The sequence below is a fragment of the Protobothrops mucrosquamatus genome, unplaced genomic scaffold (genome assembly GCF_001527695.2).
Source record: "Protobothrops mucrosquamatus isolate PMUCROS unplaced genomic scaffold, P.Mucros_1.0 scaffold201, whole genome shotgun sequence".
Classification (NCBI taxonomy): Eukaryota; Metazoa; Chordata; class Lepidosauria; order Squamata; family Viperidae; genus Protobothrops; species Protobothrops mucrosquamatus.
The window spans coordinates 76,030-102,122 of record NW_015386556.1 but is presented as its reverse complement, the minus strand read 5'-3'; the positions used below and the strand labels follow the sequence as shown (position 1 = coordinate 102,122).

Here is a 26,093-nt window from a genome sequence, read left to right as displayed (position 1 = left end):
GCTTCCTATTGCAGACCTCCTCAGCCTTGCCAAGGCCCTTCGCAGCACCCAGCTCCGTCCTTGGCATCTCCAGGGCAGGGGGGTCATGCGCCCCTGAGGCCCTCCTCTCCGGCACTAGACAAGCTCTGCTGGGTGCCAGGCGCAGCCCAGAGCCCGAGAGAATGCCTGGGCATCCCCTGGCACCAGGGCAAGCGTCTCCAGAGGAAGCCCCACCGGGAAGGGGGAGGCAGGCAGGTGGGGACTGGCTTGACTGGGAAGGCTGGGAGCACTGGGGCCAGAGGAAAGCGAGACAGCGTCACAAGGGAGGGGTTGGGGGGTCCACCTGAGGGGGGGCATGGGCATCTGGACTGGGAGGTGAGCAACCCAGAGCAGCTGGGCCCCCCAGGGGAGCCAGCCCTTCATCGGGGGAGGAGGCAGAACCGGTAAGGCCGAGGGATGCTGCCCAGGCCGGTGGACTCGGGGGTGATGTCGATGTCCTTGGGGTCCACCAGGGCTTTCAGCCGGAAATTCTGCAAGATGGTGGTGAGGAAGAGGAAGAGCTCCATGTTGGCCAGGCCTTCGCCCAGGCACACCCGCTTGCCTGTGTGGAGAGAAGACTTCCTTGGCGCCTCTACTAGCGGGGGGGGGGGAAGGGGGAAGCCCAGCCTCGCACCCCCCCAAACCTCTGCTCTTTCCAAAGCTCCTCCCTGCCGATCCTGCCCTACTGGCTGAGCATGATGAGCTTTGCAGTCCAGCACCTCTTTAATTGCCTCAAGGCACTCCTGGGAAGATGCCAGGCGACCCTCCTGTGCCACCCTGACCCCCTCTCTGCCTCCCTTTTGTGCCAGAGGAACGGACGAGGCTCACAGCCTCTCCTGCCAGGGGTGGGTGAGGCCTCTTGGCACCAAGGGAGGCCGAGGGGTCCCTGGAGCCAGGAGCAGGGATTCCCCAGGGCGACCCCTTCCCCTTACCTGCTGAGAAAGCCATGAAGGCCTCCCTCTTCCTGAACCGCCCGGCCTCGTCCAGGAAGTGGGTGGGGTCGAAGGCCTTGGGGTTCTTGAACTGCGTGGGGTCAAACTGGGACGTGCAGAGCAAGGGGATGATGTTGAGGTCCTGGGGGGGAGGGGGAAGGGTTAGGGCTGGACAGCCTCGGTGGACAGAGGGCAGGCTGTGGGCGATGCCAGCCTCCCCTAAGCCCAGTGCTCCCCTACTGAGCGGAGAAGGCAGTCCTCGTAGGCGTGGGCAGAGTGCTTTCTGCGCAGGGCACCCTCCTGCCTGCCTCGCCATTTGGACTTGGAGAGAAGACAGACGCGGTTCTCACTTTAGGAACCGGCCCAGGCCGATCGCGGCACAGGCTGCTGCTGCTGGGCCCATCCCATCTCCCCGCCCCACACGCCCCACTTCCCCAACCTTGGGGAGATGATATCCCCGGAATTGGGTGTCCCTTGTGACTGTGTGGGGCACCCCCATCGGGACGATGTCGGCGTAGCGCTGGATCTCGTGAATGACCGCGTCCGTGTAGGGCATCTGGCTCCGGTCGTCCATGCAGGGGCCACGGTTGCCCCCGATGACCCGGTCGATCTCTTCATGCAGCTTCTCTGCCAGAAAAGCACCAGAGTCACCCTGAAAGCCACGGCAGGTGGGAGGGGCCACCCGAGGTCCCCACTGGCAGCGGGGGGGGGAGGAATTCAAAGGGTGCTGCCTGTCCTGCTGCTTCAGATGGTGGACTCTGCGTCCCCAACGGTCCTTTCCCTCCGAGACTCCCACGTGCTCAGGCGCCGCAGGGCCCCCCATTCCCCCGTACCTCCCCCCGGTTTACCTTCCACCTCGGGGTGCCTCAGGAGGATGCGCAGCCCGTAGCGCAGGGTGGAGCTGACCGTCTCGGTGCCGGCAAAGAAGAGGTTGACGGTGCTCTTGGACATCGTGTCCTCGTTGAAGTGAGAATTGGGATTGTTCTTTTCCTGCAAGGCGGAAGAGCCGGTTTGGTTCTTCAAACATGGCTGCAAAGAGGCTCCTCTCCCGTTGAGACACTGAGGCCGAGAGATCTTGCTTGGAGGCTTTAGAAATTGGACCCCCCCCCCACTGGCCCTTTTCGAGCGGGGCCCGGGAAGGGAAGGCTCAGCCTGGCTCTCCCGCAACAGAGCTGCTGTCCCTGAGGCCCAAGCAGAGCCAGCGCGGCTGCACGGCCCTGGGTGTGAGAGCCCAGAGGGGGATGCAGCAACCGTCGTGGCCTCCTCCAAGGAATCCTGGGAATGGGAGTCCGGGAGAAAGCCCCTTCCCCCGTCGGCAGGGCCGGGCAGGGGCCACAGTGCTGGGCCGGAGGTGGATACCTGCTGGATTTTGATGAGGAAGCAGTCAATAAAATCCCGGGGGGAGTTGGGGTCCAGGGTCTGCCTGTTCATCTCCAGCCGCTCGCCCACAAACTTTGCCAGCTTCAGGTAATTAGCGTAGATTCTCTGGTGGGGTCCTGGGACCCACCTCATGATGTTTGGGAAGACGAAAAGCAGCTGAAGGAGAAGGGCGAAACTCTGCTCTGAAGGGGTTCCTGGCCGGCCGGAGCCCACCTGCTCTCTGCCCAGCCCAGCCCCTCCATCCAGATGCCCCTGAGCCATGGGGGGAGCCCTCAGGGACCGAGGGGGGGCGCTCAGGGGCTTGTTCTGCAGGTCACAACCCCAACCCCCTGCGTTATGAGGTGGGGAGGAGGGACCCCAGAGACTGGCCCGGGAGGTCTTCTCTGGTCCCCCCCAGTTCTGGGACGGGCCATCAGCCACCAACTGCAACCTTTTCCTCGGTTGACAGGGCAGGGGGTGGGGGTGGGCTTAGGGGTCAGTAAAACCCCCACACCACAGAAAGAAGAGCCAAAGCGCCAGGCCCTCTCACAGGGCACCTGCTCTGGGGGTGGCAGCGAGCGGTCAGCTGAAGATCCCATGCTCAGCTTTTAGTCTTGCATCAGCCTGGTCCTTTTTGTCCCTTGGACCCGTGGCCCTTGGCCTCCTTTGGACGTTCCCCAGAAGAGTGCCCTCTGGCTCATTGTCCCCCCCCCTCTCAATATTGCACATCCCTTCGAAGGGGGGGGGGTGAGAGTGGACAGATTGGGTAACCTCTCTCACAACTTCCTCCATTCTCTCTCTCTCTCCCTCTGGATGGTGGCCCCCTCCATTAAGGATTTTCACCTGGGAGGAGGGCTCCCTGAAGAGGGGCATTGATGCGGGTCTGGACTTGTTCTCGCTCTTTGCCCTCCTCGGATTGCCCCAGCTACACTTGGCCACCCCTGGCACATGTGGGAGGAGAGCCTGGAAACTTCCACTGGACCGGCACGGAGCGGCTAAATTATTAGCCACTAGCAGCTGCCTCGTCTGTACAAAATGAAATCTGCTTTCCTTCCCAAAGTGGTCTGGCCAAGCAGCCTTTGCCCGGCCCCTTCAGCCCCCCCCCGGCAGATGCAGGTGAGAACCAGCCCGTCCCACATCACGACAGCCAACCCTAAACCGGCTGAAGGACCTGAGTTCACGAAATAAACCAGGGCAAAAGTGGAAAAACACAGCAGGTGGCACAAATGCAGACTTGAGGTGCTTCATGGAGCTTCATGGGGTTCGGGCCCCGTGAAGAGTCTACTTGGGCTTGGCCGCATCTGGGCTTTCCTTCTGGGGCGCCTGGGAAAGCCAGTCCCTTCCTCCCGATCAGACCCACCTGTCCCCAGGTGGAGCTCATGAGCTTCCAGTTGCTGTTGATCAGGTTGAGCAAGGTGAGGAAGGCCTGATCTGTGTATTCAAACCGTTCTCCAAAGACGAGGGAGCAGATGATGTTGGAGCCAGAGCAACTCAAGAGGAAGGTGGGGTCAAAGGGTTGGCCTGAGAGCAAGGGAGGCAGCGGTGAGCCAGGGGGGGTTGTATAACATTCTTCCACTCCCCGCCCACACGGGGATTGCTTCACGCATATAGCATTTCTTTGGCACAATTCAAAAAAGTTGAGTTAAATCATGTAATTGAATAATTAAATGAAATAACTTGGCATAACTGAAATCTCTGCCTAGCAGTCTTGCCAAGCTGCTCCGTGCCAGGTTTGGGGCCTGACGCCTCCAGAATTCCCGGAGGGCATCAGATGAAGGAAGGGCCCGGCACACCTGGAGGAGCAGAGCCTGAGAATGAGGCTGCACCTCTGCTGCAAAGGGCCTCCGGCCTCTCCGGGAAAGGAATTCTTGGAAAACCAGGCACTTTTTATTCAGAAAAGCCCTGGAGATCTTCCAGAGAGAAGGACTTAGAAGGGAGCCACCCGCTCCAATTGAACAAGCACATTTTCACCCAGAGAGGATCGTAGCCTCTTTTAAAGCTGGGATCCAGCGGGGGGGGGGATTCTTCTGGCCCCAAAGGAAGGGAAGACCCCCTGGCCCCCTGAATGGATGTGCCGTGTTCGGCTGCTGCTATAAAAGACCCGGGAACCAAGCAAGGCAGCCTGTCCCGCCTTCTACTTATAAGGAAGGGAAGGAAAAGGTGGGGCAAAGCCCCCCCCAGCTACCTTGGGTTTTGCGGAACTCGGCCACCAGGAACTGGGCCTCCTCCTTGATCCGCTGCTCCATGGACCGCTTCCCCATCCCAAAATTCTTCAGGGTCGAGATGGCAAATCTGCGCAGCTGCCTCCAGCGCTCCCCCGTCCCGTACACGATCCCTGGGGATGAAAAGGGGGGGGGATACAGGAGAACATACCTGAGACCAGGTCAGAGTCCAGCTTCCCACCCCCAAAAAAATATTTGTTCTTTCCAGAAAGCCCACCGGCTCCCCACAGCGGAGGTTATTTCCAGCCCAGAGCCTGGCAGCCCAGGAGAATCAGAAACAAGATTTTTGAGAAAGCCCCTTATTGTGAGACTTCCTTGGGCTTATTTGGGGCTACGATTCACTCCCCCCCACTTTTGAAAGTCAAAATTCAGCTCTGGAAACCCCCCCCCAAATACATTTAATTGAATGAGGAGAGTCTGTCATCGCATTGCTCTCCAGCCACTCCAAACCCCGGGGACTGGGCAGCTGCTTCCTCCCCCTCGCTGAGTCTCACCGTTTCCTTTGCTCCACATCTGAACTGCCGGGAAGTCCCCACGGCCACTGAACTCCTCGGCTTTGTCAATCAGCGCCTCCTTTAGCACTTGGTACCCCGAAAGGACCACGCAGGGGCGAGAGCCCAGATAGAAGGTGTACATGGGGCCATAGGTCTTGCTGAGCTGGGAGGAGGAGGAGGAGGAGGAGGAGGAGAAGAAGAAGAAGAAGAAGAAGAAGAAGAAGAAGAAGAAGAAGAAGAAGAAGAAGAAGAAGAAGAAGAAGAAGAAGAAGAAGAAGAAGAAGAAGAAGAAGAAGAAGAAGAAGAAGAAGAAGAAGAAGAAGAAGAAGAAGAAGAAGAAGGAATAATCATCATAATCATCATCATCATCATCATCATCATCAGGGCAGGGCTCCTTCTCGGGGGTGGGGTGGGGGTGGGGGAGGGGGTCCCTTAGCAGGGGACGAGACCCATCAACTGAGCAGGGATTTCGGCTTTCAGAGCTTCTCTTCCTCCACTGGAAGAGGCGAGGGTTCCCAGGCAGGGCAGGGGGCAGGCAGGGGTGCTTTATTGTACCTCTGTTGTCACAGTTTATTGTGTAGGGATTTTGATTGACCCACAAGAGGTTGCCTGGAAGTGTCAGGCAAGGCAACCAGACCCATAAGTGAAGGGTGGAAGCCCTCTCCTCCTTTACGGCATTCTGACTATAGTACAAGAGTCCCCCAGACTGCACAGCTTCTCTGGGGAACAGAATTGTTGTCCCAATTTAGATGGTGTGTGTGTGTGTGTGTGTGTCAGTCCTAAGACTCAAGGCTACCTCCCTGCTTGGCCTTTTCTCCTTGCCTGGCTGGTAGTTTCCCAACAGGAAGGACCCTTAGCTTAGAGTTGGGTTCCTCTGTAATCTAACCTAATTTAATCTACTTTAACTTGCTCACACAAACAGACCTTTCTGGGGGAAGCCGTGCCTTTCCTTTGATCTACAGTTAAAGCTCTGCAAATGTCTGGAGAAAAGAGGCCAAACCTAGAATGGGGCATGGGGCTCTGCTAAGAGGAGGACCCTCCCAACTTCTTGGTCGCAGGGCACTGCCTGCTTCCCCCTGGGCGAGCCGTAGGCTCTCCGGCCCCGGTGGGGGCTGTGCAGGACCACCTCCTTCTGGACAGACATGTCCGGCTGAGAGAAGCTTGAGCTGCCCCAGGTCTCAGGTCCTCCCGCTTGCCCCCCTGCAACCGAGGGGGGCTTTGCTGCTTCAGGCCAAGGCGGGGGGGGGGTTGGCCTGGGAAGGGAAGGCTGGTTGACTTGAGGGTTGCATGGGGGAGACAGCCACTTCCCTGCCTTTGGGGAGATGCTGTTGGCTTTGTGGGGACCCACACTGGGCTCAGTTGACGGAAAGGAGGGCCGGTCCAGTTTCCACCCACTTGGGCTTGTCTTGACTTCCTGTTTGGTTTTCTCTTCTATTTTATTTGCACAGCCCCCAGGGCCTCTCTGTGCGGGAGAGGGGCAATCTCTAAATAGGACTGACTGGTAGTTCACCAGATCAGTCGATCGATCGATCAATAGATATAGATAGATAGATGGTGATACATGATAGACACATAGACAAACAACAAACAATTCCCCCCCCCCATATGCTACATATTTCTCCTACCGTCCCCGACTCACTTCTCTGAGGGAGGGGATCAGATCTTTCACGTCCACCTGGAGCATGTTGCCGATGAAGGGGAGAGCGGGGGGCCCCGGTGGGAGGCCAGTGAACCTCTTCTTGGCTGTGAAGCGGAGGAAGAGGAGGCACGACACGGCCATGGCCAGCAGAATGCTGAAGGGTCCCGCAAAATCCATCCGCGTGATGGCCGAGATCTCCATGGCTGCTGGAAGCCCGGCTGGCGCTGAGAAGGCGGTTGCCGTCCCTCTCCTGCCAGCAGGATATATACGGTCAGGACACCGGAGCCCTCGCTTGCGCCAGTCCCTGGGCCACCGGAAGTTGGTTCACAGCCTGAGGCTCGACCCGTGTCAGCTGGGTGGGGCTGGGCTGAAAGAGGCCAATTCTGCTGGGGATCCAGGAACGTCAGGGGTGCGATTCCTTTTAAAGTCCCCCTTTAAAAAAAGTTTTTGGTTTTCCTGGAATGTCTCGGCACCTTCCCTTTCCTCGCTTGTGCTCTCTCGCAGCATCCAAGACGACTCCATGCCCGCGACGTTCCCTCTCTGTTGCCCCAGAGCTTGAGGAGGCCCTCCCTTGGCAGAGAGACAAGCCCGAAGATAAGCCACCATCGTGACCCAGATTTCTCAAGCCATATTTGCACATTGCTTTGCAGTTCCAGAGAAATCTGTCCGGGCTGCTCCATTTGCCAAACATTAACCCAGCCACGTCCAAGACAGCCACAGCAGGGCCGTGCCATGCTCTTCTTGTTGCGCCAGGCACTGGGGGCAAAGAGCCTTTCCCCTCTCTTCTGCCCTTCCTGCTCCCTTGCTGCCGTTCCCTGGCAGCCTTTCCTCTCCACCAAAGACCTTCCCGGGCTGGGGAAAGGCTCGTTCTCCCGGATCATGGCCGGTTGGCCCCTCCATGGCTCTGCTGTGAAAGTGGGCCATAAGGACAGGATAGCGGGGCTTCGGCTGAGTCCCCAACTCGCCCCTACATTCCACTGGTGGCCCTGGGAACCCAGCCCAGCCCCAGCCGGCTGCCCCACGTGCCTCTGAACGCCTGCCAGAGGCCCAGAAGAACAGGCTGGCCGAGAAAAGCTCCGTACTCTTCATCAGGGATAAGCAGGTGGCAAGAACCCAGACGGCGACAGGAATTGCGTGTGTGTGTGTGTGTGTGTGCGTGTGTGTAGTGAGGAAGAGGAGGCTGCATCAGCCTTCCCTGGAATCACTCCTCTTTTCCTGCCCTGGTCAATTCCTTGCTGCTCTCTCCGCTGGGTGGTTTTCTTGCAGACGTTTCCTTACCCAAACTAGGCAGCCTCCTCAGTGCTCAGCCTGCCACCCCTGAGCTGCAAATATTGCCCCGTATTGCTACTCAGTCCCAGGCAGCCCGGCCCCAAAAGGACGTCTTCTGCGCTGCAAGGACCCAGAGAAGCCTGGTTCTGCCCTCATCTGGGCTCTGCCTGGCACGGCCGCAGTCCTTCCCTCCTGCGAAGTGGAACCTCTGGCCTTTTTCCAAGTGGGGGACAAGTTGGGGGTTTGTGGATCATGGGTTGTGGAAGTCTAGCAGTTGACTTAGCCAGTTGTGTGAACGGGCCAGCACCTTAAGTGACGATGCAGTTTATTTCTTTGGACTTAGCAAGCATTGTGATTGTGGAAGCTTTGTTTTGTTAATCATGGTTTAGGTTTTAACCTGTTATATGAATTCAGCCTTTGGGTTGTAGTTCCCTTTAAAAAAATAAAATCTCTTTATTCATCTTAAAGAGGGGTTTTTTTTTTTGCTGTTAGCAGAATTTGCCAAGATTAAACTTTAAAAAGCAGTTTTGTTTTATCAAGTGACCACACCCCTTCTCCTTGCGATTGGGCTAGATGAGGTGACGCCCTCAGTTGGCTCGCCAAAATCCAGATGGGCGAAGCATATTTTGTTAAAGGATAACCAATGTGGAAAGCCGCTTCTGTCTGTGAACTTCTCCCAAGTTTCCGGCTCCTTTGGAGGAGTTCACCATAAAAGTCCCTGCAGAACAGAGATTTTATGGTTGAGTCTGCAGCCACCAAATGTAGCTCAAAGTCGTAGCCGGACAGATGTAAGTGTCGCCTTTTGTCTTCCTCTCCTCTGTTTTTCCTGGCCAATGGCTGCGGTTATGGCTGGTGTGTTCTTTCTTCTTCAGATTCCCAGGGTCTCTAACATGGAGCTGGTCCCTCTTTCACCCTTGTTGCTGCTGCTGCTGCTGCTGCTGCTGCTCTGGGTCTCCTTCACATCGAATGGGGTGAAGAATGGAGGGAAAGGTCCCCTGCCCCCTGGGCCCACCCCACTCCCCATCCTGGGGAATTTTCTCCAGCTGGACCGAAAGAATCTGGTCCAGTCCCTGATGAAGGTGAGTTGGGCTTCCTTCCTTCCTTGAGAGCCAGCAGGCTTCTTCTCGGGGTGCAAACCCACAGCGAGCTTGATGGGCAATGTTGGATCGGGTGTCACGTGCCCCCCGGGCATTTTTGCAGGGGGCAGAAATAGATGGCAAACCCAGGCCATCCAAGGCCAGGGCGCCTCCTTTTCCTGAGACAGAGAGAGGAGGAGGAGGAGGAGGAGGAGAAGTCAACACAACAGCCTGGCCTTGTTTATGCTGCTCCAGCCCTTGGACAGGTTCCTCCTGGCCCAGCGATGAGGAAGCTCAGGGATCAGGGAAGTCGCACAGGGTGGGAGGAGGCATTGTGGCCCTGAGGGCAGCTGGCAGATGTGGCCAGAAATATTGATATCCTGATACCCACCATTCTTTACTCCATAGTCCACAAAGCAGACACTGTGACTCAATGGCTTAACATATTGTCATAAAGCACAAAAGAAATGAAAATGCCACGGACATAATTGTTGGTACCTGTGCCTAACCTTTCCACAAAGACCCCTTGGGTCAACCACAGCAGAGCCCCCTCCCCTCCTGCTCCTCTGAGGTGAGGCCAGCCACCAGCAGCTCTTTTCATTTTCCACTGGCTCCATCACTCTAATCTAGCTGGTTATGGCAACCCTCCCCTCTCCTTCACCGCAGAAACAAGTTGGTGCTTCTGCCTCTTGAAAAAGGTGTCAGGAGGAACCCCGAGGAAAGGGAGATGGGCCAGGAGGAGCCAAGCAGGCCTGTCTGAGGAGCAGCTGCAGCACCTCCGCCCCATTCCCATGCCCCACTTCTTCTGCCACCCCTCCAACCTGGCTTGGTGCCCCTCCTCTGTCAACATCAAAGCTCAGCCCAGGGGGTGGCACTGGGTGCCAAGCAGAGTTGGGTATCCTGCCCAGAGGGGAGGGAGAGGCAGGGAGAATAATTCAGAACTGGATGTCTTTGTTGGCTAGAAATGTTTCTTCCACCCAGCTGGTAACTTCCATCCATGAAGGTTTCTCTGCAGGATTTTAGGCTGGACACCTGTGAGTGGATCTCAACTTACACCTATCTGACACACGTTTCTGTTAGCCCAAAGCAACTCAAGCACCTTCTAGCCCCAACTATTAATGCAAGAATACAGGATTTCTGTAGGATTGATGCTTTTGTAAAATAAACATCTCTCTGTATGCATAATCTGAAATTCAGCTTAGACTATTTGCAATTCCAAATGTTCGGCATTTGATTCTGATTTTGGGGAAAAGTCAAAATCTGAGTTGTTGCTTGGCAGCTGTTGTGCATCCCTTCTGCTGGCATCCCGAGGGCAGGGTCAAGCAGCTGGTCAGCAGTCAGGGCTGGTGGGACTTTGGAGGCCTTCCATCTCCTTCACGAAGGGCTTTTCTCGGACTGCTAAAGGCTCCGACTATGGATGGGGTGGGGGCTCCAGAGCACTGCTGGTCTTTCTTGGCAGATGGGCGAGGAATACGGGCCGGTGTTCACCGTCTTTCTGGGACTGCAGCGGGTTGTGGTCTTGTGTGGCTACCAAGCCGTGAAGGAGGCCTTGGTGGACCAGGCAGAGGAATTCAGTGGGCGAGGGCAGCTGCCCGCCTTCTCCAAGGACTTCAACCACCACGGTGAGGGATGGTCTTGCTACAAGAGGGGCCTGAGCCTGCCTTGCTGGGCTTGCGTTGCACTGAGGGGGAGTCCTGAGAGAAACCACCTGACCTCCTGGTCTCTTGGGCAGGGATTGTGTTTGCCAACGGGCAGCGCTGGCAGAAGCTCCGTCGCTTCTCCCTCACCATTCTGAGGAACTTTGGGATGGGCAAGAGGTCCATTGAAGAGAGAATCCAGGAGGAGGCCCAGTGCCTGGTGGAGGAGCTCCGGAAGACAGAAGGTAGCCGTTCATTTGGCAGCAGTAGCCCCTCCCTCCCTCCCTCCCTCCCTCGGCTTGGTTTACCTGAGTCTTACTCAAGGGTGAGTTACAAGAATAGCAGTTCAAAGCAGGCAAAGGAAGTCTTCCCCTCCCAATGGCTTCTGGTTCAGTCTTCATCAGCGTCACATGGTGGGGTAATTGGGAAGTCTGCAGCCGTGTGCTGCGTGCGGTGGTCAGAGAACAAAGACTGCCCTCAGGCTAATGTCCAGGGATGCCTTGAAGCTCCGCCCCCTGACCCTTGCTCCCTCCCTTGCCCTGTTAAGTAGGCATACATAGAGTTATACAAGAGAAATGGATCTATGATCCAGAACACCCTGGGATCTGTGAGCAGCCCTTCCCCCAGCAGCTGATCCTGACTGATCCCAGATATCATCATGGCTGGTAGCCCTTCTCACCTTTCTCCTGCATGAATCTGCCATTCCACTGTAGAGTTGTCCACATGCCGTAGACATGATGCACCCTGCAAGCCCTTCCTCCCGTGGTCCAGAGTTGTCTGCTGCTCAACTGCGGTGGGCGCTCCTGGGCGCTAGAGCCCCTATCCCTCCTCTCCACATCATGTCACCGTGTTCCCTGCAATTGTCTGTCCTCTCTGCAAGTGAAGATTTTGAGTCCACATTCAATTGCTATTATTATTATGGTTTGTTGCACAGTCAGCCAGATGTTCAGACTTGATATTATTATGGTTGGGCAGGTGGGTGGGAATATAAGAGGAGCGCCTGCAGCTCAGGACAGAGTGAGTGGAGGGGATGCTTAAGGGCCAGCAAGGTTCCCCTCTCTTTTCTCCAGGGACGTCCTTTGACCCCACCTTCCTTCTTAGTCGAGCTGTCTCCAACATCATCTGCTCCATTGTGTTTGGGAATCGGTTTAAATACAATGATGGAAAGTTCCTCATATTGAACAAGCTGATAACAGAGCGTTTCCGCCTTGCAAGCTTAACTGCAGCCACGGTGAGGACAATCAATCAATCAATCAATCAATCAATCCAATCAATCAATCCAATCAATCAATCAATCAGTCAGTCAATCAGAATAGAGCTGGAAGGGATCTCTGAGATCTTCTAGTCCAACCCCCTGCTCAAGCAGGAGACCCTATACCATTTCAGACAAGTGGCTGTCCAGTCTCTTCTTAAAGACCTCGAGTGATGGAGCACCACAACTTCTGAAGGGAAGCTGTTCCACTGGTTAATTGTCCTCACTGTTAGGAAGTTTCTCCTTAATTCCAGGTTGCTTCTCTCCTTGATTAGTTTCCATCCGTTGCTTCTTCTCCTACCTTCAGGTGCTTTGAAGAATAAGATGACCCCCCCTCCTCTTTGTGGCAGCCCCTCAAATACTGGAACACTGTTATCATGTCCCCCCTAATCCTTCTTTTCTCTAGACAGGCCATACCCATATCCTGCAGCCGTTCTTCATATGTTTTAGTCTCCAGGCCCTTAATCTTCTTAGTTGCTCTTTTTCCAAAGTCTCAATATCTTTTTTGCAATGTGGTGACCAAAACTGGATGCTGTATTCTTACTAAGATTTTATAAAGGAATATTTTATTAAGCAGGAGTATTTCTTCAGTTTTGCTGCCTTTTCCCTACTCAAACTATGAAGTGATTTGGGCCCTTTTTGCTTAGAGCCTGGTGCTAGTTATTTTATCTGAAAAATATTTGAAGGTCCATAATAAAATTTGCTATCCTTGTTGGGGGAGAAGAGAGCTCCCCATAGCTCTCACTCCTCAGTGGGGAGAAGATGGAGGCTGGTGGATTTAGTCCAACTGAAATCCTGTCTTCCTTTTTTTTTCCTGTGAATTTTCAACAATATTCCCAAAGTGAAGCAACATCTTCAAAGACGCACACAGCAGAAGGACATGCTTACAAGTGCATCTCACCAGTTTGATTAAGAAGTGGCAGCTGCTTGCACACAACTATCTAAGCTTGCAAAGTTTTTTTAGTCTGTTTTGCCAGTTTACACATGCATGTATTGTGCAATCTGTCCAGATAGGTTAGTTTGTTTACCAAGTTAAGCATGGTGCACGCAAAAGCTGTGGTCAAGAAAAGCTAATAATATTATTGTTTCATCCCTTGCCCTCTGCCCAACTTGGGGTAGTTCTACAACATCTTTCCGGAGATCATGGAGAAGATCCCTGGACCGCATCACGCAGGCCACAGGTGCTCCCAGCAGATCATCGGCTTCATAAAGGAGAGGATCCAGATGCAGCAGGCCTTGCTCGATCCTTGCGCCCCCCAAAATTACATTGATTGCTTCTTGGCAAAGATGGAGCAGGTAATGCTACTTATCAAGGAGTTTCACTTCTCACTTCAATGGCATGAAGGTGCTTCACCGCAGTTCAACTGCCAGGCAAAGGGGTTGGTTGTGAGTCTTTGGGGTGCAGCTGCTGTCTTCCTGTTGGCCCCAGAGCTCCCCGGCTTGAAGGAGGAGAAGTTATTCCCCCCCATTTCTTATGGCCATCAAACACAACTGACGCTCGCTGTCTGTCAGTTGCCCGTCTGTCCGGTCTTCAGATTTAGGCAGAGACAACCCAACACACTTCTACAGTCACCTTCCAACTCAGAGCTTAGCTAAGCAATGAATTGGTTAGAGCAGGGGTTCCCAACCCCCAGGCTGCTGCTGCTCACTGCCGGGCCCATTTGGAACCGGGCTGTGGAAGCGGCAGGTAAGTGTGCGTGTGTGCGTGTATAGCTGCACTTGCGTAAGTAGACGGTGAGCATGTGTGTGAAGGTCCATTTGTGTGAGTGGCGAGTGCACGTGCCCTCCACTTGTGCAAATAGCGCTCCCGCAGAACCATCCCATCTTCCCCCCCTGCCGGCCTGCAAAGTGGGAAAGGATGGGGGACTCTGGGCTAGAGGAGGAACAAACGAAGCCTGTTTCTGTGGTCGACTCCTATTCAGCTTGAGAGGATTTGCCCCAGGACTGCAGCCATGGCGGACTTCACGCTGCCTGCCACAGAGCAGTGTGCACTTCCGGTTCCCAAATGCCTGATTAGAAGTGGATTACACGGAAAGCTGCAAGACCGGAGGAGGGGGGAGGGAGCAAGACTTGACATGCTGGTTGGGTGCTATCTGGGTACCACGCTTCTCCTTCCATTGACCATCAGGAGACCCTGGTTTGTTCTACCACCGCAGCCACGCTCACCAATGGGCCACACCCACCCGGCACTCGACGATACATACGTGGGCTTGGGGTTGTAGTTTGGGCACTCGGCCTCTAAAAGGTTCGCCATCACTGCTCTAGCCTGAGAGCTTCGGAGGGAAGGCAGGCACAGCAATGCCCTCTTCTAAAGATAAGCTTCCATCCCAGAATGCCCTGGTTCTCAGCCCAGGAAGTCAGCCTGGGAAGCCACCAGCCACGCGGCGAATCGCCTTGGGAAGGTCCCCTTAGGAAAGACCCAGGGTCACATCCTGCTCGAAGGATGAAGGGCACTGAGTGGTGGTACCTAAGAAATTGACACTGGCCAGTCTCGATTCTGCAGCTGCCAGACCTTCTGGTTGTGGAACCTTTTTCAGGTTTATTCTACCTGCACCAGCAAAATTTAGAAGATTTGCATCTAGCAGGGCCTGAAAACAAATACGATTTTTTTTCTTATCTTCCTTGATCTTTGACAGGAAAAGCACAACCCGGATTCTGAATTCTGTGTGGAGAATTTGGTGATGGCCACTTTCAATCTGTTCTTTGCTGGGACAGAAACCATCAGCACCACCCTGAGATACAGTTTCCTCATCCTGATGAAGTACCCGCAGGTCCAAGGTAAGGGAGGAAGGAGGCCCCCCCACTCAGCACTAGAGGGGGTGGTGGACTGGCAAGGAGGGGAGGGACGTAGCTCGGCCTGGGGGGGGCTTCCTTTCTCAGTTGTCTATTTGGCATGATGGAAGCCCTTGGTCTGGGAAGGTGGACAGTCCTCAACATTCGGGCCTCAGCCGATGGCACTTAGTGGTCTTTTCCCTGCACAACAAAGGGGGCCCATTCCAGTTTTTTTGTGTGTGTTTTTAATATGTAGGACAGAAATGAAAGAATTAACTATATGGGAACGATCATTTTAAGTGCTCTTCATTCATTGACCTGTTTCTTGACCTGCTGTGCACATGGAGTAAACCATATTCCCATTCTGACTTGGCCCATCCAGCCTCCATGGTGCCTGGACCACAACCGCTGTTCTCTCCCAGCTGTGCAGGGGACCCCCCTACTTTGCTCTGCATGCCCATTTCCTGGCAAGCAGGCGGGTCCATCACTGCTTTGCCTCCAGGGGGCTTCACAAGAATCCACTGCAGCTCTGTCCCCCCCAAATTTGACTCCTAAGCCCCCTCGGTCATCTTTCCCCAGAAAAGCTCCATGAGGAGATCGACCGAGTGGTTGGGGCCGGCCGCTCGCCCTCGGCTGAGGACAGGAGGCAGATGCCCTACACGGAGGCGGTGCTGCATGAGATCCAGAGGTTCAGTGACATCCTGCCCATGGCCCTCCCACACGCCGTCACTCGAGACACCCGCTTCAGGGGATACGCCATCCCGAAGGTGAGGCTCTGGGGCAGGGCAGCACCGGCCAGAGCGTTTGTCCAACATGCTCCCTTCCATTTCGGCCACTGGGGTCTGCAGTTTGCTGGGGGACGGGGGGGGTGTCATTTCCGCCACAGCAGCTGCTCCACTGGCCTGGCCATGCCAGTTCTGCATGCCCAGGTGCCAGCTGGCCTTTGCTGAAATGTTACCTGAGCAGAGGGGAAAGGGGAAACTAATTCCTTAGTTTCCATTGAATCTTGTCTAATGGGATGGGCAGCAGAAGCAAACTGCTGGGCTCCCTGGCAGAGAAAGGCTTTTGGGGAGGGTCCTGTGGGTGGAGGAGGTGCCCAAGCAGATGTTCTGTAGTGGGCATCTCTGTTAGCCACCCCCGAACAAGGTTTCTCAGGCCCTCCTCCCTGGATAGCGCCACTGAAATGCCACGCAATCCTGGCTTCCCATCCTCTGGCAATGCGGGCACCTCATTCTGGGCTTTTCTCCTTGCCTCTGCCTCCCGTTTCCCTTCTGCTCCTCCTCCTTGGATGTTCCTGCCAGGGGACCTATGTCTACCCTCTGCTCAGCACGGTGCACTATGACGCTGAGCAACACGCCCGTCCCGAGCAGTTTGACCCCGGGAGATTCCTGGACAGCCACGGCCACTTCAAGAAGGCAGATGCCTTCATGCCTTTCTCAGCAGGTGTGTCCTGGGGGTGGGGGCTGAGTGGGGTTCCCTTCCCTCCCTTTCCCTTCCCTCCCCTTCCCTCCCCTCTCCTCTCCTCTCCTCTCCTCCCCTGCCCTTCCCCCTTCCCCTTCCCTCTTTGTGCCACTCACTCCTGCCCCTTACCTCTCCACTGGGCCTCCCTTCTCAGAAGGTGGCTCAGCCTCAGGCCGCTTGGAGAGCACAAGAGGCTGTGCAGGGAGGGGCTCAGGGTCCTCAGTTGCCTCTGGCGCCCACCAGGCCGAACCTCTTTTGCCCCCTCTCTGCAGGGAAGCGGCTGTGCCTGGGCGAGGGCCTGGCCCGCATGGAGTTGTTCCTCTTCCTCACCACCATCCTGCAGGCCTTCACTCTCATGCCACCGGTGCCCCTGGGCGAGGTCAGCATTGTGCCCAATGCGAGTGGCGTCAGCCGTGTGCCCATGAGATACCAGCTCTTGGTGGTGCCGCGCCAAACTTGATAGTGCTTTACTCACTCAGTTTCCCTTCTGTGGCGCTCTCTTCAAATGCCCAGAGGGTGGGAAACTATGGTTTCCTTCAACAGTGCAATTTATTGGCAGTGGATTCTTGGTACAAGCACCAAGCAGTGCTGTTAATAGAAAAGAATCTCCATTGTTCGGGTGGAGCTGTGGGGTCCTTGGTGCTCCCTTGAGCTGGGTGCTTTTCTTGCAGACGCTTCGTGGCCCAATTGGGTAACGTCTTCAGCACCTCTCTGACCTAGTTGGGTCACGAAGCCTCTGCAAGGAAACCACCCAGCTCCGGGAGCTCCGAGAACCCCACACCTTCTGGCTCCCTGGAGAGCACATGGCGGGGCAGCTGCCTCCCCCTGCCATCACTCCCCAAATCAGGAAGCTGCTGCTCTGGGGATGAGCACCTGGAGCCCAGGGGCTGAGGTGGCAGCGTCGGCCATTTGAGGCTGAGAACGGCACTCTTTCCAAAGCGCCAAATCAAGTCACTCAGTATGTTTAGATGGGCACTTTCCCCACAGCTCACAAACAAACAAACAAACAAACAAACAAACAAACAAACAAACAAACAAACTGCTTGGAATAAAACATGCTCGCTTCAGTAATGCCAATTTTTGTTTTCACTTTGCCCCCATTGGAAGGGAGACCAGAACGCAACAGCTGGTCCTGAGGATGCCCGCAAGGGAGCAGCCTTCTCCTCTTGGGGGGGGCTTGGAGGGGCTGGTAGGAGATAAGGGGAAAGAGGGAGGCGGCCTTTGGTCGTCCCAGCCCCCACCGGAGACCTTGGAAAGGATGTTGGCAGGTTCGCTTTCACCAAGGACATTCCCGGCCTTGAGCACCTCTGCTCTTCTTGGGTGCCCCGGGGGATAAGACCCATGGAGGCAGCACAAGGGGCAGCTGCTGAGCCCTGTGACCTTTGCCCCTGCCCCCCTTAAGGCCCACCATTTTGCTCCTTGGGGTAATAGCTGCAGAGGGGGAAGCAGAGCTTGGAAGGAGAAGGCTGGAGGGGGGTGGAAAAGGACCAGTGGCAGGTGGGAGGTAGGTCACCTTGGCCTTGGCAGAGAAAGGGCAGGAGTTCCTTGCATGCCAGCAGACATTTTGGAGAGGGAGGCAGAGGGAGATCCACATCTGGGGCTAGGGAGGGTGGGCTGGTGGGCAACACGGGCACTTTTTGAGAATGCCCCCTGACTTGCCCCAAGTGGGTATTAGAAGGAAAATCAGGTCCATTCCAAGCCGGGTTTGAAAGAACAGGAGGCGGTTGCTTGTAGCAGAAGCGAAGTTTATTCCGGAAGGCAGAGTACAAGCAAAACACAGAGTACAAAACCAGCCGTTTGGAGGTGGCCACCAGTCAATTTCCCCGCAGAGTTTCTGTAAGAAAACGGCTCTCCCGCTGGTCCCTGAAGGGGCATGAAGAGAGCCCAGCTCTGGGGATTCCTGGGAAGCGCAATAAGCCGGCTGGCCCAGCAGTCAGGCTCCCTGCTGGGCTTGGAGCTTTTGCATTGTGACACAGGCAGCGCTCTGACAGCCTAAGGAGAGATTTCCTGCAGTTGAGGAGGGTGATGCCCTTTGCCATCTTTAATGCCACTTTGCCATTAAATCCATTCCAGTGCAATTTCTCCCCTTTTGCCTGAAACTGGATGAAAGGCTGGTTGATGAGGAGTGGGAGGAAACTGGGGAGGGGGATTGGATTTCCTTCCTACAGGGGACCCCCTTCTTTCCGAGGGAAAGGCAGACATCCTCCTCAGGGCCGGCACAGATCTCTGCAGGGCTCCTCATCTGCCTGGGGGTCCCTGGGAGTGGGGGCCCCTTCTGCAAAGAATGTTTATTCGTATACAGAACAGGCCAACATACAGAGGAGATTTTACGAAACAGAAACCCGCCTGAGTTGGGAACTTCAAAGGAGAGAGGCAGGATCGAACTAGACTGTCTGAGAAGGAGGGAGACCAGGGACCACGGAGGCACAGAGGTTGGGGTACAGGAGCAGGAGCCGCAGTGCAATGCAAGGGAGGGGGTGCCCGTAGGTGCCAGGCTCTCTGCAGATGGAGAGGCGGCTGCGGTGCCCTCAGCAGGAGAGGCATGTCCTTAGAGGGCACCTCCTGCAGCCAGAAGGAATCGGCAGGGAGGGAGCAGAGGCAGAAAGGAACGTCGCAAATGCTCCAGAGGGCCCCCCACTCAGCGGGGGACGACTGAGACCTCATAGATCTGTGGGATAGTGCCAAACCCCACCAACATTGGGGAGAGGTCGATGTCTTCAGGGGTCACAGCTGATTTGAAGCGGAAATGCTGCAGGATGCTGGTGAGGAAGAGGAAGAGCTCAGCACGGGCCAGATGTTCCCCAAAACAGTAGCGCTTTCCTGCAAAAGACCAGAGCAGAGAGGTCAGTGGGCAGGAGGACCCCCTGGCAGCCTCCCCAACGGGGGTCTGAGAGCATCCATATTCTGCAGATGCAACGGAGGACTTGGGGGTCCCTTCTGTGCCTCAGCATCTCTTCTGAATTTGTGCTTTGTGGATCAAACTCACAACTGTGTCCCAGTGGGAGGAGCCAGGATGGAGTCTCTGGACCATCCCTCTACATACCAGGGAGGGGCAGGGAGGAAACAGTGGTGACCTTTGGCGGGGGGGGGGAGTTCTATGAGAGGGTTGTCAGAAGTGACTTTCTGCCATGAGAAATGGGGAGGGGGCTCACCAATGCAGAAGGGTATGAAAGCCTCCTTCTTCTTGAACTGCCCCTTCTCATCCAGGAAGTGTTGGGGGTCAAACTCCTCAGGTCTTGCAAAATGCTTGGGGTCTCTCAATGCTGTTCCCAACATGGGGAATACCTCTGTCCCCTGCGGGCAGGAAATAAAGGAAGCATCAATTACTCTAGCTGAGGATGATGGGAGGCATGATCCAACTCACACAGAAGACAGCTACCTTTGAAGACTACCTTGTAGTTGTAACTGAATGTTGGGAGCAGGGATATCCCCCCCCTTAATACCTTGGGAATTGTGTATCCTCTTAACTGGACATCTTGGGTGACACGTCGTGGCAGGGCCAGGGGGAGAATGTCCCCAAATCTCTGTATCTCATGAATCACAGCTTCTGTGTAGGGCATCTGCAGCCGGTCCTCCATGGTGGGAGTCCTATTGACACCAATGACGCGGTCAATCTCCTCGTGGATCTTCTCTGGGGAAAGATCAGAAAGAGGGTGACTAGGAGCCAGAGGAGGTCCACTTCTGGCCCTTCAGTTGTGGTCTGGGAACATGACCAGCTTCCTGAGGAGCCTGGAAGACGACCCAACATGCAGGAGACCACATGACGGGTCTGAATTTCACAGGATTGGTTCTTAGGAAAAACTAGTGGTAAGAAGTGAGACCACACCTGGAATACTGCAGCCAGTTTTGGTCACCATACTATAAAAAAGATGTTGAGACCTTGGAAAAAGTTCAGAGAAGAGCAACTAAGATGATCCAAGGCCTAGAGACTAAAACATATGAAGAACGGCTACAGGACTTGGGGTTGGCTAGTCTAAAGAAAAGAAGAAATAGGGAAGACATAATGGCAGCATTTCAGTATCTCAGGGGCTGCTACAAGGAAGAGGGGGTCAAATTATTTTCCAAAGCACCAGAGGGCAGGACAAGATACGATGTTTGGAAACTGACCAAAGAGAAAAGTAATCTGGAATTAAGTAGGAATTTCCTGATAGTGAGTACAATTAACAAGTGGAACAGCTTGCCTCTGGAAGTTGTGAGCGCTCCATCACTGGAGATTTTTAAGAAGTGGCTAGACAGTCACTTGTCTGAGATGGTATAGGTTCTCCTGCATGAGCAGGGGGCTGGACTAGAAGACCTCCAAGGTCCCTTCCAGCTCTATTCTATTCTATATGGTGAAGTGCCCAACAAGGAGTGTGTTATGGAGAGAAGAAAAGAGAGGAAGGGATGTGAGTTGAGAGTGGACAACTATCTGGGGGGGACTTCTTGACATGGAGTAGTGATTAAGATGATGGATCAAGACCAGGAAAGGCCAGATTCCACCCTCAGCTGGAGAACTTCCCTTGATGTCTTTATCTCCTCTTTATCAAACCCACCTACCCATGGAGTTGTGAGGGACAACAGGAGAGGAGGAGCTTCTTCTCCTGAAGAAAAGGTGATAGAACACCAACAAGTTCCTCAACTGCTACTTGGGAGAAGAAGGACTTGGGCCTTGGAGGTCTCAACTGCTCCTGTTCCAACCACTGCCCTCCTCCCTAGCAGATGGTTTTTACTCCTCTGTTGCCATGGAAATTACCTTCCACCTCTGGGTACCTCAGCAGGATCAGGAATCCATAACGCAAGGTGGTGCTGACCGTTTCGGTACCACCAAAGAAGATGTTAAGTGTGGTTGCGACCAGTTCCTCCATGGAGAAGAAAGAGTCAGGGTTTTTTTCTTCCTTGGTGAGAGTAAAGGGAACTTTTGTTTATCAACTCTCTCTATTTCAGCCTATTCCCCACCAGGATTACAACTTCCCCCCATCCCTCAGCCAGCACAGCCATCATCATGACTGAAAGTCTATCTATTTTTTGGGATTAAGAGTCCAAATCGAGTAGCCCAGTTCTTCCATCTACTTCTGAATCGTCTCAGCTACACTTAGGGAGAGACCTAGAGCTCCAGGTATTTCCTAATGTCTGAGCTTCTCTAGAAGTCTGGACACCCTGAACATTGATGAGATCCACACTGGTTTTTTGTTGATTTGAACTGTGGACCACACTTTGGCTACACACCTGTCCGCTTTTTTGGGCTCTGGTAAGGCATGTGTCTGGGGCGGTTCCTTTCAAAAGAGCCTTGGAAGGAGAATCTCCCGAAGGTTTGTATGCTGCCCCATTCCAGTTTCCAATAAAGCTCAGGGTTGAAATGAAGAGTCCTTGGTGCTCTCTGAGCTTGGTTGTTTTCTTGCAGACATTTCATTACATAAACTAGGTAACATCATCAGTGCACTGATGTAATCTAGTCTGAGTAATGTAATGTCTGCAAGAAAACAACCAAACTCAGAGAGCACCAAGGACTCCTCATTTGAGTTGGTCTGAGGGTATTTCTGTGTGTTTGATTCATCCCATCAAGGCGGTCAAGGTGTCCCCCCTTCTACCTGCAGCATTTTCACCAGGAAGCAGTCAATGAAATCCCGTGGGGAGTTGGGGTCCAGGGTCTCCTGGTGGGCTTTTGCCTTCTTGACCACAAATTCCTTCAGTTCCGAAAACCTCTTCAAAATCTTTTGCTGTGAGCCAGGGAGGCGTTGCACAATTTCAAAGAAGATGTCCAAGAGCTGCGGGTTGGAGAAGGGAGGAAAGGAGGGTTTTACTGGTAGAAGAAGACCCTGGCAAGTGGAGCTGAGGTGGGATGAGGCTGGGCAAGGCTTGGGAGGGGGAGGGGGATCCCAGGAGATCTGTGGCCCCCTGACCCTTCCTTCTTCTCCCAGGCGAGTTGCTCCTTCAGGTCTGCAGAAGAAGGTCTTCCTTCACCCTCGTGGGAGGAGAGAGAGCCAACTGCTGCCCCACATCTTCTTCACTGGGAGGGGAGAAGATGTCCCTTTAGGTATATTTCAAGCAGCCAAAGTCTGGGGGTGACCCTGGCATTCTATCTCATCTCAGGTTGGAAAAAAGATTCTGAAAGTGGGCACTGTCCCCCTTTCAATGAATCTGTTGAGGGCACCCAAGATAGGCAGATAAACAGAGAACTTCATTGCTTCTTGTCAAGGACAGGAGAGTCTTCACCCCCAGTGCCTTGAGATTCAGAGCCCCAGATGAAAGCTGATGCTTTCCCCAAGGAGAAGCAGCAGAACTGAGGGAGTACCTGTCCCCGGGCTGAGGAGCTGAAGCGAAAGACTTCTGTCACTGCGGTCAGCAAAGAGAGGAACTCCTGGTCTTCGTAGTCAAAGCGGTTGCCAAAGGCGATGGAGCTGATGACGTTGGACACGGAGCGGCTCAGGAAGTAGGTGGGGTCAAAGGGGGCTCCTGGGGGAAGAGAGACCCTTCTCGATGCTCGTGGAGGGACTGCAGGGTCTGAGGCCTTGCAGACACCCCTCCTCAAACTCTCCTGTCTTCCCCTCTGCCTCCTGGGGAGCAGGAAGGCAAGGGGCCCCCTTTGGAAGCCTGGGCCGTTGCCAGGGGCTCAGACAGACCAATAGATGCTGTGGGCACCCCTGGACCAGAGAGGGGGAGCCCAGACCCTTGGAAATGGGATGAGTTCAGGTGTGTCCACCGCTGACAGCAGCAGGAGACTCTGAGCCCAGCCCTTCCTGTGCAGGCAAAGAGGGCAAAAGGCATCCTGGACCCTGAACCAGGCCAGCCTCAACCTGCTGTGCCTGGGGCCGGGCAGGCTGGTGGAGCCAGAGCCAAAGCAACTGGAAACTCCCGTAAAGGAATGAACAAAATGCCCCGGGCTAAACCTCGGAGTGTGCTGGGCGCTTGGGTTGCAGGAAGAGGAATCTTCCCTGGGTGGTCTTGGCACCTTCCACAAAGCTTGCTGGGGTGGCTTAAGCCAACTTCCCCTTTTGGATCTTTGGGCAGCCAGGCATGTGCCATTTTCTCCAGCCCCCTATGAATTGCCCCTGGCCCCACTTCTGGGGGCTCCAGAAATCCACCTGCCTTTTGTGCCCCTCAGGGCTTCCAGCAGGAAGTGGGCTTCCTCCAGGATCCGCTCTTCGACGGATCTCTTTCCCACCCCAAAATTGCGCAGGGTTGTGATGGAGAACCGTCGCAGATGTATGGGTTTTTTCCCATTGCTGAAGGCGACTCCTGCAGACCAAAAGAGAAGGGGGGGAAAAAGGGGGTGTTGGAACCCAAGGAAGACCTCCCAGCAGATGCAGGATTGCCCAGCACTCTGGTCAAGAGAAGAGACCCCGTCCTTCTGAGCCCTGCCTTAGAGCAGAGGCAGCACAGAGCTCCCACTCTGGAGGACAGAGAAGGGGGTCTCTCTAGGGGTCTTGAAAAGTGAGCCATGCTGAGTCAACCCTGAAGTGAGAGGGATGGAGGGACCTAGCGGGTTGCCTGGTCCAGCATTCCTGCTCAGTGCAAGGGACATCAAATACAGCTTCCCCCACTGATGGCTGTCTCGGTGGAAACTCATCATCAAGTTGCTGGGGCTGCAAAAAGTGGAACATACCGTGGCCTTGGAAGATCCAGTCAAAGCTGGCCTGTTGGCCCCGGTCCCGAAACTCGTTCCCCTGGTCCACCAGGGCCTCCTTTATGGCCTCAAAGCCGCAGAGCACCACGATGCGACGGGGACCCAGCTGGATCGTGAAGACTTCCCCAAACTTTTTGCTCAGCTGCCAGAGAAACCAGACAAGAGAAGTGGGGAGAATTGGATGGCAGAACTCAGTTGGTCTCCTGAGCATCTTCCCCCAGCTGACCAGCTGTGACCCTGGGCAGGAGCTGCTGGGCAGAGAAGGTCTCGCTGGGGAACTCCATGTGGTGCGTCTCTTGCTGCAGATTAGGCAGGGGTTAAACCTCCCAGATCCTCCAATGCCCTATTCTGCAGTGAGGTCATCATTCTTGGCTTAAGGTCCTCTCTTCCTCAGGAACCTTTCTACACCCCCCTATCTCCCCAAACACTGCCCCCCCCAGGGGCTTCCAATCATTTGCCTGCCTGATTGCTGAAAAGGAATCCAACAGGAAAAGAAACACAGGTAGGGCAACCATTAAAATTGAGATTTAATATACTGTATACATGGGTTTGCTCTATCTATGTTACAGCCTCTCTCTCCCTGTTTAAGTATTTAAAAAATCAGGAGGCGTCTGGGGGGCCCTTTTCTGAATAAGACATTTACGAAAAGGCGGAAGCTTTCACGAGGCTCATGGGAGGAAGTGTGTGCTGGCCCAGAATCCAAAGGAGACGGAGAGTGCCGTTTCCCACTAGCCCAGTGGGTGAAAAAGCACATTTGATGGAAGGCAGCTGGGGAAAGCTTCCTAGCCTCCAGACCGATGAGGGGGAAAGCCACTCCGAGGCTCCTCCTGCTCTTTGGTTCCTGCAGATTAACACGGCTCTCCTTCTGGAGCTTCCAAGCAAGGACTACGGTTCTTTGGCCAGCCATGACTCCTGGCGATTCTGTGCTCAGGTCTCTGCCCCCTTCTCAGCAATAGTTCTTGGAAGGACCAGCGCCCACCAGCTGCACCCAACGGGCTCCTTGAAGAGGTGCTTAAGGACCCCGAGCGAGACATGGAGGGCAGCCTGGGCGTTTGAAGGGAGAGGAGACATTCCCCTGCCCTCTTCCCTCCGGGCTCCTGTCCACTTTGCAAGAGGTCACAGCAGGCCTCTGGCTGTCCGCAGGAAGCAGGTGCACTAGCAGGGAAGAGAATGGCAGGAGCTGGGCTGCTCTCCCTGGGGAATACCTGCCTGCTGGGCAACTAGGAGTTGACAAGGGCTTCATGGCCCCTGATCAACCACCCAAGCAACCCGATTCCTCTTCTTCCATCCTAGGGGGACAGGGAAAGTCCCACTCAAGCTTTTGGGTCCTGGGCTCCCCCAGCCAGCTGGCCTTCGATGCTGGCAATCCAAAGCCAGCAAGGGCCACTTGAGCTGGTCGTGGGGAAGGCAGGAAGGAGCATGCAGAAGGGCAGGGGGCGGGGGTGCAGGGGGAGGGAGGGGCTTACCTTGATGAGTGAATTGGGCAGGTTGTTTCGATCTATCCAGAGCAGGTTCCCAATCAGGGGGAGGGGCGTGGGTCCAGGGGGCATCCTGCCCCTTCGGCGCATTTGCTGCCAAGAGGAGAGGAGCAGGAGGCCGGCCAGGGAGAGGGCCAGGAAGAGGGTCCCTGCTCCCAGGAGATCCATGGGGACGGGCAGCTCCAGCACTTGCCTGGTGCTGCTGTGGAGAGAGTGTCAGCCTGGCTCTCCAGGGATCTAATATAGGATCCGGAAAGAAATGCAACGCCCACCTCATCATCCAGTTGTGCAACAGCCCGGGTCCCTTCCAAGCCGGGCAACCTGCCTATTGTGCATTTCTGCCAGTTCAGATATTTTCCAATTGGAGTCAGATGCTGCTCAGGGGCCAAAGAAGGGGGGCTTTGGTTCAACAATAGTTTTGTGGTTTAGTTACCTCACTTTTTCTTCCAAGGCAAGGGCTGCACAAACCTCAGCAATCAAAGAGCCACTATAGTGACCTCCATCACATAGTTATTGCACAGATGATGCAATTTAATGGGGGTTTTTTTGGGTGGGGGAGAAAGACAACCTTTGAAGTGGTGTTTGCTTCACCCATCCTGGGCAGAAACCAAATGCCTGAATGGAGGCTTCAGCCAAGGGGCTGAATTGAGCAAAGGGCTGCAGAGGAACCATGAATATGAGAGTAAGCAGCATTCATTGATTGGATCATGGAATTTTGGGTCAACCCCAAGATGCTTTTAAAGAGGCTTCCCTCCAGAGGTTGTGGGTGCTCCATCACTGCAGGTTTTTAAGAAGAGATTAGACGGCCATTTGTCGGAAATAGTAGAGGGTCTCCTGCCTGAACTGGGGCTTGGACTAGGTGACCCCCAAAATCCCTTTCA

General features: G+C 54.8%; 2 protein-coding genes across 3 annotated transcripts; one reads left to right on the top strand and one right to left on the bottom strand.

Annotated features, from left to right (window-relative positions):
* Nucleotides 1–398: 398 nt before the first annotated feature.
* LOC107285665 (cytochrome P450 2A13) lies at nucleotides 399–25,389 on the bottom strand. 2 transcript variants are annotated; one of them, XM_015813877.2, is made up of 9 exons: nucleotides 6,665–6,841; nucleotides 5,026–5,188; nucleotides 4,495–4,644; nucleotides 3,670–3,830; nucleotides 2,310–2,486; nucleotides 1,799–1,940; nucleotides 1,390–1,577; nucleotides 951–1,092; nucleotides 399–580 (listed from the first exon to the last, which is right to left on the bottom strand). In XM_015813877.2, exons 1-9 carry the CDS (start codon nucleotides 6,839–6,841, stop codon nucleotides 399–401), a joined length of 1,482 nt encoding a protein of 493 aa, XP_015669363.2. The 2 variants fall into 2 exon arrangements, with proteins under 2 accessions (XP_015669363.2, XP_015669371.1); XM_015813885.1 differs by lacking the exons at nucleotides 399–580; nucleotides 951–1,092; nucleotides 1,390–1,577; ... (4 more) ...; nucleotides 5,026–5,188; nucleotides 6,665–6,841 and adding exons at nucleotides 17,860–18,951; nucleotides 19,284–19,425; nucleotides 19,575–19,762; ... (4 more) ...; nucleotides 23,714–23,876; nucleotides 25,201–25,389.
* Nucleotides 8,821–16,591, top strand: LOC107285661 (cytochrome P450 2F3-like). Its single transcript, XM_015813876.2, has 9 exons — nucleotides 8,821–9,012; nucleotides 10,469–10,631; nucleotides 10,742–10,891; nucleotides 11,717–11,877; nucleotides 13,018–13,194; nucleotides 14,535–14,676; nucleotides 15,250–15,437; nucleotides 15,972–16,113; nucleotides 16,404–16,591. The coding sequence occupies exons 1-9, from the start codon at nucleotides 8,824–8,826 to the stop codon at nucleotides 16,589–16,591; spliced, it is 1,500 nt and encodes a 499-aa protein (XP_015669362.1). The 5' UTR covers nucleotides 8,821–8,823.
* Nucleotides 25,390–26,093: the final 704 nt, after the last annotated feature.

Excerpts from the sequence above, each read along its gene's own strand:
- LOC107285661 (XM_015813876.2), top strand. The coding sequence starts at position 8,824 with ATGGAGCTGGTCCCTCTTTCACCCTTGTTGCTGCTGCTGCTGCTGCTG. Across the intron at positions 11,878-13,017 it reads CAAGCTTAACTGCAGCCACG|TTCTACAACATCTTTCCGGA; the intron begins GTGAGGACAATC and ends AACTTGGGGTAG. Across the intron at positions 13,195-14,534 it reads TCTTGGCAAAGATGGAGCAG|GAAAAGCACAACCCGGATTC; the intron begins GTAATGCTACTT and ends GATCTTTGACAG.
- LOC107285665 (XM_015813885.1), bottom strand. The coding sequence starts at position 25,380 with ATGGATCTCCTGGGAGCAGGGACCCTCTTCCTGGCCCTCTCCCTGGCC. Across the intron at positions 19,426-19,574 it reads GAGGATACACAATTCCCAAG|GGGACAGAGGTATTCCCCAT; the intron begins GTATTAAGGGGG and ends TCCTGCCCGCAG. Across the intron at positions 18,952-19,283 it reads TTTCATACCCTTCTGCATTG|GAAAGCGCTACTGTTTTGGG; the intron begins GTGAGCCCCCTC and ends GGTCTTTTGCAG.